Source organism: Staurois parvus, unplaced genomic scaffold (genome assembly GCF_062004578.1).
Source record: "Staurois parvus isolate SC_StPar_1 unplaced genomic scaffold, SC_StPar_1.0 ptg001865l, whole genome shotgun sequence".
NCBI lineage: Eukaryota > Metazoa > Chordata > Amphibia > Anura > Ranidae > Staurois > Staurois parvus.
In genome coordinates this window covers 199,863-209,654 of record NW_028319661.1, presented here as the reverse complement: position 1 = coordinate 209,654, position 9,792 = coordinate 199,863, and the positions used below count along the sequence as shown (strand labels likewise).

At 41.4% G+C, this 9,792-nt stretch overlaps 1 protein-coding gene across 2 annotated transcripts in view; it reads left to right on the top strand.

Moving 5' to 3' along the window:
- The first annotated feature begins 2,647 nt into the window (after positions 1 to 2,647).
- The window catches only part of LOC149433997 (dedicator of cytokinesis protein 2-like), a 104,909-nt gene continuing 97,764 nt past the window's right edge, over positions 2,648 to 9,792 (top strand). For both annotated transcript variants that reach the window (XM_089664244.1, XM_089664243.1), the window contains exons 1-2: positions 2,648 to 2,724; positions 7,141 to 7,219. In XM_089664244.1, the coding sequence (XP_089520370.1) occupies positions 2,654 to 2,724; positions 7,141 to 7,219 (150 nt within the window). In that variant the 5' untranslated portion in view covers positions 2,648 to 2,653. The remainder of the gene's footprint in view (positions 2,725 to 7,140; positions 7,220 to 9,792) is intronic.

Genomic DNA, 9,792 nt, shown 5'->3' with positions numbered 1-9,792 from the left:
TCATCCTCATCCTCTTCTTCTTCTTCATCATCCTCATCTTCTTCTTCATCTCATCCTCTTCTTCTTCTTCTTCATCCTCATCCTCTTCTTCTTCTTCCTCATCCTCATCCTCTTCTTCTTCTTCTTCATCCTCATCTTCTTCTTCTTCATCCTCATCTTCTTCTTCTTCTTCCTCATCCTCACCCTCTTCTTCTTCTTCTTCCTCATCCTCATCCTCTTCTTCTTCTTCTTCATCCTCATCCTCTTCTTCTTCATCCTCATCTTCTTCTTCATCATCCTCATCCTCTTCTTCTTCTTCTTCTTCTTCTTCCTCATCCTCTTCTTCTTCTTCTTCTTCATCCTCATCCTCTTCTTCTTCTTCTTCTTCCTCATCCTCTTCTTCTTCTTCTTCATCCTCATCCTCTTCTTCTTCTTCATCCTCATCTTCTTCTTCTTCTTCATCATCCTCATCCTCTTCTTCTTCTTCTTCTTCTTCTTCCTCATCCTCATCCTCTTCTTCTTCTTCTTCATCCTCATCTTCTTCTTCTTCATCATCCTCATCCTCTTCTTCTTCATCCTCATCCTCTTCTTCTTCTTCTTTCTCATCCCCATCCTCTTCTTCTTCTTCATCCTTATCCTCATCCTCTTCTTCTTCATCCTCATCTTCTTCTTCTTCATCCTCATCCTCTTCTTCTTCATCCTCATCCTCTTCTTCTTCATCATCATCCTCATCCTCTTCTGCTTCTTCATCCTCATCTTCTTCTTCTTCTTCTTCTTCATCATCCTCATCCTCTTCTTCTTCTTCTTCCTCATCCTCTTCTTCTTCCTCATCCTCATCCTCTTCTTCTTCTTCATCATCCTCATCTTCTTCTTCTTCATCCTCATCCTCTTCTTCTTCATCCTCATCCTCTTCTTCTTCTTCTTCTTCTTCTTCTTCTTCTTCCTCATCCTCTTCTTTATCCTCATCCTCATCCTCTTCTTCTTCTTCTTCTTCATCATCCTCATCTTCTTCTTCATCCTCATCCTCTTCTTCTTCTTCTTCTTCTTCTTCTTCTTCTTCTTCTTCTTCTTCTTCTTCTTCTTCTTCCTCATCCTCTTCTTCTTCTTCTTCTTCTTCTTCCTCATCCTCAACCTCTTCTTCTTCTTCTTCTTCTTCATCCTCATCTTCTTCTTCTTCATCCTCATCCTCTTCTTCTTCATCATCCTCATCCTCTTCTTCTTCTTCTTCTTCTTCTTCCTCATCCTCTTCTTCTTCATCCCCATCCTCATCCTCTTCTTCTTCTTCTTCTTCTTCTTCTTCATCCTCATCTTCTTCTTCTTCTTCATCCTCATCCTCATCCTCTTCTTCTTCTTCTTCTTCATCCTCATCCTCTTCTTCTTCTTTTTCTTCCTCATCCTCATCCTCTTCTTCTTCTTCTTCTTCTTCATCCTCATCCTCATCCTCTTCTTATTCTTCTTCATCCTCATCTTCTTCTTCTTCTTCATCCTCATCCTCTTCTTCTTCTTCTTCATCCTCATCCTCTTCTTCTTCCTCACCCTCTTCTTCTTCTTCTTGATCCTCATCCTCTTCTTCTTCATCCTCATCCTCTTCTTCTTCTTCTTCTTCTTCCTCATCCTCATCCTCTTCTTCTTCTTCTTCTTCATCCCCATCCTCATCCTCTTCTTCTTCTTCTTCATCCTCATCTTCTTCTTCTTCATCCTCATCCTCTTCTTCTTCATCCTCATCCTCTTCTTCTTCTTCTTCTTCCTCATCCTCATCCTCTTCTTCTTCTTCATCCTCATCCTCTTCTTCTTCATCCTCATCTTCTTCTTCTTCTTCTTCTTCTTCATCCTCATCCTCTTCTTCTTCATCCTCATCCTCTTCTTCTTCAATTGAAGCTGCTTCTGCTCCGCCTCTCTGCCATTGGACTCTTGATAGTCGTCTCCCCACACTGCTGCTGGGGGGACTTTTTAACATAGGCCTCTGTATGGCCTTCAATTTAAGCTGCTTACGCTTCGCCACTCTGCCATGGGCCCCTGTACCGCCTCCTCATGCTGCTGCCAGGTCCAGAGTGTGTCATGGGTCCCTGTACGGCCTCCCATTGCTGCTGTCTCCATCGCCACACTCTGCCATGTGCCACTTTCAGGTCTCCTCACACTGCTGGTGGTTTCCATTTTGTCATAGGGTGCTGTATGGCCTCCCATTGCTGCTGCCTCCACCGCCACACTGTGGCTCCACACTCTGGTTTTGGCCACGTGACTGCCCAAATGAGTGAAGTGTGCGGTGATTCTAAGATCGACGGCACTCATCTGCATGTCATACTGACTGACAGTATTATTTCTCTTCCCCAGCAGACTCCAAGGGCATTTAAATTAAAGGTACAGTGTTCTGCACTAATATAAAGGCTCTCTGAAGCCTAGAAACCCTTTTAATAAGTTAAATTCGCAGCGAATAAATTCGCATCAAATCGAATTTATTCCGCAAATTCGGCGAATCAGCCGAATCGAATTTTTGAATAATTCGCTCATTTCTAGCTATAACCTCTAGCAATAATCACTATGTTCTCCTGGCAGGGATGCCTCCCCCACATGATCCTCCCCCCTCCCCTGCTGGGAGAACACAATAGGTCCATGGTAGGGAGCTGACTGTGTTGTTTTTACTCTTCTCTAGGATTTCCTGATGGAAACATTTATCATGTTTAAAGACCTTATTGGAAAGAATGTTTATTCTTCAGACTGGATAACAATGAGCATGGTCCAAAACAGGTAATATTGTTAGAATTTGAAGTATTTGTTCATTTTCATGTATTTCAAATATGAAATGTATCAATTGCTGCACAGTTTTATAAAAGCATCTTACGTTTACTATATTGCAAATTCAGTAGTGGTTGAAATGGCTGCTGACTGCCTTTATCCACTTGCCTATTGGGCACTTTAAATCCCTTTCCTGCCCAGCACAATTTTCAGCTTTCAGTGCTATCAAACTTTGAATGACAATTGAGCAGTCATGCAACCCTGTACACATATGAAATTTGTATAATTTTTTCACACAAATAGAGCTTTTTTTGGTGGTATTTAACCGCCTCCCACCCGCCATATAAGGAAATGACGGGCACAAGGTGGTTCTCTCATTCTGGAAGGACGTCATATGATGTTCTCCCACTCTAACCGCTCGTGCGCGCCCCAGGGGTGTGCAGTGCGGCGATTGGCGGTGCGCTGTGTCCCTGGGACACAGCGGATCACCGATCAGCAGAAAGAGACGATGACTTTGGCTCTGTCATGTGATCAGCTGTGTCCAATCACAGCTGATCGCATGTAAATAAAGAAATGCAGGTTATAAGCATTTCTCTCTTCATGAGCTGTCACGCTGAGAGCTCGTGAGGAGAGGAGAGCAGGTAATCAGCATTCTTCAGAGGGGACATCTACACTGATCATCAAGGCACTTATGATCAGTGCCCTGATGATCAGTGTAGCCCCATCAGTGCCACCTGTCAGTGTCCATCAATGCCACCTGTCAGTACCCATCACTGCACATCAATGCCACATATCAGTGCCTATCAGTGTACATGAATGCCACATATCAGTGCCCATCTGAGCTGCCTTTCATTGCCAACTATCAGTGCCAGTCAGTGCCACCTATCAGTGCCACCTATGAGTGCTGCCAATCAGTGCCACCTATCAGTGCCAGTCAGTGCCCGCCAGTGCCACCTAACAGTGCCTGTCAGTGCTTCCTATCAGTGCCAGTCAGTGTTGCCTATCTGTGCCACCTATCAGTGCCATATATGAGTACTGCCTTTCACTGCCCATCAGTGATGTGTGTGAATGCCCACCAGTGATGCCTGTCAATGCCCATCAGTGCCACCTACCAGTGCCTCATCATCAGTGCCGCCTATCAGTGCCCATCACTGCAGCCTCATTAGTGCACATCAGTGAAGGAGAAAAATTACTCATTTACGAAATTTTATAACAGAAACTAAGAAAAAAAACTTTTCAGTAGTTTTTGGTTTGTTTATCAAAAAAAAAAACCCAGTGGTTATTAAATACCACCAAAAGAAAGCTCTATCTGTCTCAAAAAAAGGATAAATATTTCATATGGGTACAGTGTTGCATGACCACGCAATTGTCATTCAAAGTGCGACAGCGCTGAAAGCTGAAAATTGGCCTGGGCAGGAAGGGGGAGAAAGTGCTCGGTAGGCAAGTGGTTAATCACCAATGGGTGTTTTATTTTTTGCTAAACAAATTGAAAAACGACCAAAAAAAAACATTTTTCTTAGTTGTTGCAAACAGGTAATTTTCTCCTTCACTGATGTGCGTTGATGAGGCTGCACTGATGGGCACTGATAGGCAGTACTGATGGACACTGATAGGCTGCACTGATGAGGTGGCACTGATAAGGCAGCACTGGTGGGCATTGATGAGGAGGTACTGATATGCGGCACTTATGGACACTGATAGGAGGCAATGATGAGCACTGATAGGTGGCAGTAGTGGGCACTAGTGGGCAGCACTGAAGGACACTGATAAGCGGCAATGACTTGCAGCACTAACTTGTGGCTCTGATAGGTGGCACTGACTGGCAGTACTGATGGGCACAGATCGGCATCACTGACGGGCACAGATATTGCAGTGCTGATGGGCACACATTGGCAGCACGACTGGGCAATTTTGGGGCTGCACTGATAATCAATGCCCTGATGTCTCCTTTAACACTGTGGCAATGTGAGGAAAGCGCTGCCAACAAGTGTGTTTACATCGTGATCAGCTCTGATTGGACATTGAACATTTCCCCATATTTTAACCATTAAAAGACCCTGCAAATACAGAAAAATACCTGTTGACCTGACAGAAATGCACTCAGCTCCTCCCTGTTGTGGACTGACAAAGCGCAGCATTTTTGTGGACTGAGCATCCACAAATATATTGTTGTACCCCTCACTGTTATATTTCTAATGAGTCTATTGAGGTCTTTAAATAGAATAAAATAAGTGGGTCCATTTTCTGGAGATAGTTCACAATCATTTTTGGATAGTGTCAGATTAGACAGATTGAATATTTTCATTATATTTAAAGTGATGTCTGTCTCAGATCAGCTTTGCAGCTCATCCGGTGCTTGTGGTTCCATACATTAGCAGCAAGGCTATTCTGTCACTTGTAGATCCACAAACATGTAAAGCTGTTTTAGCACATTAGTTCTACAAACATACAGTCAGGTCCATAAATATTGGGACATCGACACAATTCTAACATTTTTGGCTCTATACACCACCACAATGGATTTGAAATAAAACGAACAAGATGTGCTTTAACTGCAGACTGTCAGCTTTAATTTGAGGGTATTTACATCCAAATCAGGTGAACGGTGTAGGAATTACAACAGTTTGCATATGTGCCTCCCACTTGTTAAGGGACCAAAAGTAATGGGACAATTGGCTTCTCAGCTGTTCCATGGCCAGGTGTGTGTCATTCCCTCATTATCTCAATTACAATGAGCAGATAAAAGGTCCAGAGTTCATTTCAAGTGTGCTATTTGCATTTGGAATCTGTTGCTGTCAACTCTCAAGATGAGATCCAAAGAGCTGTCACTATCAGTGAAGCAAGCCATCATTAGGCTGAAAAAAACAAAACAAACCCATCAGAGAGATAGCAAAAACATTAGGGGTGGCCAAAACAACTGTTTGGAACATTTTTAAAAAGAAGGAACGCACCGGTGAGCTCAGCAACACCAAAAGACCCGGAAGACCACGGAAAACAACTGTGGTGGATAACCAAAGAATTCTTTCCCTGGTGAAGAAAACACCCTTCACAACAGTTGGCCAAATCAAGAACACTCTCCAGGAGGTAGGTGTATGCGTGTCAAAGTCAACAATCAAGAGAAGATTTCACCAGAGTGAATACAGAGGGTTCACCACAAGATGTAAACCATTGGTGAGCCTCAAAAACAGGAAGGCCAGATTAGAGTTTGCCAAACGACATCTAAAAAAGCCTTCACAGTTCTGGAACAACATCCTATGGACAGATGAGACCAAGATCAACTTGTACCAGAGTGATGGGAAGAGAAGAGTATGGAGAAGGAAAGGAACTGCTCATGATCCTAAGCATACCACCTCATCAGTGAAGCATGGTGGTGGTAGTGTCATGGCGTGGGCATGTATGGCTGCCAATGGAAATGGTTCTCTTGTATTTATTGATGATGTGACTGCTGACAAAAGCAGCAGGATGAATTCTGACGTGTTTCGGGCAATATTATCTGCTCATATTCAGCCAAATGCTTCAGAACTCATTGGACGCCGCTTCACAGTGCAGATGGACAATGACCCAAAGCATACTGCAAAAGCAACCAAAGAGTTTTTTAAAGGAAAGAAGTGGAATGTTATGCAATGGCCAAGTCAACCACCTGACCTGAATCCGATTGAGCATGCATTTCACTTGCTGAAGACAAAACTGAAGGCAAAATGCCCCAAGAACAAGCAGGAACTGAAGACAGTTGCAGTAGAGGCCTGGCAGAGCATCACCAGGGATGAAACCCAGCGTCTGGTGATGTCTATGCGTTCCAGACTTCAGGCTGTAATTGACTGCAAAGGATTTGCAACCAAGTATTAAAAAGTGAAAGTTTGATTTATGATTATTATTCTGTCCCATTACTTTTGGTCCCTTAACAAGTGGGAGGCACATATGCAAACTGTTGTAATTCCTACACAGTTCACTTAATTTGGATGTAAATACCCTCAAATTAAAGCTGACAGTCTGCAGTTAAAGCGCATCTTGTTTGTTTCATTTCAAATCCATTGTGGTGGTGTATAGAGCCAAAAATGTTAGAATTGTGTCGATGTCCCAATATTTATGGACCTGACTGTATGGTCTGGTTGTATCTCCTTTCTGTAAGACTGGAGGCTAAAGGTATTGCTGCATCTCACCTACTTTCCTGTCCAACAAACCTGTTACTGGCTTGTACCTGTTTCCAAGATTGGAAAGATTGGAAGATATGATCAATTTGACATATCATTCTGACTCTTTCCCTGGTCAGTACCCATCTGTGTGGGTGTTGCACTGCTTGCAAGTTGCACTGGTGAATACCAGCTGGCTTCCACTCACCCAACATGTTCTATTGGTGAAGAGAAAATGTATTCTTTTAGTAACTAAACACAATGTCTTACATTACTGTAATTACTGTATTTCTTTCAGGGTTTTTTTGAGAGCCATTGACAAGTTCGCCAGAACCATGAACCAGAAATTTCTTGATAACATGAATTTTGAAGTGCAGGTACCTCTGTTAATTAATCATATTTAGTAAATTCAGTGCATGGGACAGGAGTAAAATATACAGCATAGTGAATGCAGTGTTAGGTCAGGATTATACTGTACAACATAGTCCCTGGAAATCATAAAGACTCATGCTTTCTAAGGCTGCGTTCACACCAATGCGTTGTTTAGTGCTTTTTGCAGAAACGCACTACAGTCCATTTAACATGGTTTCCTATGGAACACGTTCACATCTATGCTTTTTTGATCTGCTGCATTTTTGGAATGGGTCAGGGACTTTTTTAAAAGCAAAAAGCAGAGTTTTTGTTAAATAGAGTTCAATGGAGAAGCTGCTGAAATGCATGGTAGTGAGTTTTTGCTGTATTTTGCATTTTAATCTGCCCAGCAACAAAAAAAATTCAACTTTAAAAAAAAAAGCTGAATAAAATGAAATATGCAGTAAAAATGCACCAAAAATGCATCAAAAACGCGTGTAGAAAAATGCAAAACAAACTGCAAAAAGCACTAGAGAAAGCATCAAACGCAAAATGCATATATGTGAACCAAGCCTTAAAGTAGTGCAGCATGTGCCAAATTCATGTACCTGTCTAGAACTTTTACTTGAATTTGGTAAATGTTGCTCCACTTTTAGAATGCACGCGAGACACTTTTGCAAAATCTGTTTGCGCCAGTTTCTCTCTCTATATGCCCAAAGAGAGTTTGTGTTAATTAACTCCACTTTGGTAAGATATAGACTGTTGGTGTTTTATTTTGAATTTGGTGTATTCATTGCCATTCATTGCCATAAAGTTAAATTGGCTCACATTAGAACTATTTGAATTTGGCTCACAAGTCAATGTTGGAACTAAAAGTATCGCAAATGCTTCATGAATTTGGTGCGATACATTAACAAGAGGGATTAAAGTGATCAAAGTGGCACAGCAGCTTTATTGAAGTCCACCCTTGAAGTCCTGTTTCAAATGCCGCTTTTTACATTTACATGACTCCTTAAACCCAGTCTGTCTAAACAGTATGGTCACCTGTTGACTTGAACCATCCACAGGCAGCTTAACTCTTCTATAAGACACAGAAGTCGAATCTAACACAATTTTACTGCAGAAAATTGCAGTATGGAGGATGTTTTTCCAGTCTTTTGATATGTAAAAAGACAATCTGTGGAATTCATAAAGATTGAAGCAAGCAGATTTTGCAAAAGTGTCTCTCATGCATTCCAAAAATGCTGAGGAATGCAATAAATGTATTTACCTTTCTATAGCTGTTTTTTTAATTTGGCTCATGCTGCACTAAGGCACGTGAGATACTTTCACAAAATGTGTCTGAGCCAGTTTTTCCCTCTGTACGCCAAAAGAGACTTGGTCTTAACTAACTCCAATTTTCCATTTGGTGCATTCAAAGCAACACATTATAAAAGTGGCACATTTTAGAACTACCTGAATTTGAACATGGGTCACTGTCAGAACCAAAAGTGTTGCGAATGCTCCATATAAAGTACCACATAGTAAGGGCAGGAGGGGTTAGGAGTATAACATAACAATATCACATATACCGCAGGGGGCAGAAGTAAAATGCACAATCTAGTGAATGCAGTCTGAAAAACAACATAGAGAACGTGGTGCATAGGGGAAGACTATGTAAGATTCAGTGTGTACACAGTGCAGTGGTCAGTAAGGCTGTGACCCGGGAAGGGGGGGGGGGCACAGAGAACAGCAGGATCAACCAGGTTTTTCACAGAATACAGAAAACAAATCCTATAGTGACTGAGTGAGTATAAACAACATGTACTGTAATACAGCATTTACTGATAGTTTTTAATGATGTGGGTTTAATGACACTATAAAATTGGGTGTACTTGCAAAATGCCAGAAAGTTACAATACCAAAATTGCCCACTTTAAAAGCTTTTCCAGCTAATCAATTTAGAGACAAGCATAAATGATGACCTTAGAATTACTCCTCTCTCTGGCATGCATTCTGCTACCTAATATGTGTTAACCAAATGGCATTTATCTGCAAGTGCATGTCCTGGGTACTTATATCTTTAGGTGTTGTGTGTTATTGTGTGTGTGTCTGTGTGTGGGGGGGGGATTATTTTCTGTTTATTATTTCTAATAATCTATTATTAAACAAGGCATGTTTCCACTACCACTAGTGTAACAAAGCTGTGTCTGCTTAAAATGCACAATTTTCAGAAATTTTTAAGCCAGAGGAAAACAAATGCTTTTCCCTGTTTTTTTCCCTGGAAAAAAAATCGACATTTTCAGAAGAATTAAAAATAAATAATTCCGCAGTAGTCTTACAAATTGAAAGTCATTTTGTTACAGTGCTGTTTGCAGCTGTGCTCTCAGCAGAAATTGCACTGTGGAAATGTTTCCAAACAAAGGGTTTCTCAACCTTTTTACCTTTGAGGAACCCCTGGCAAAAAGTCTGAGATCTCGATGATCCCCTGAAATAATTTTCATATGTACAGCTAATGGAACATTGATGTGATCAGCAAGCTGTAGATATAACAACAAATATTCTTAGAGCATTAAACAAAAGAATAAATATTAAAACTTACCTCCTTAATGTGAAACTT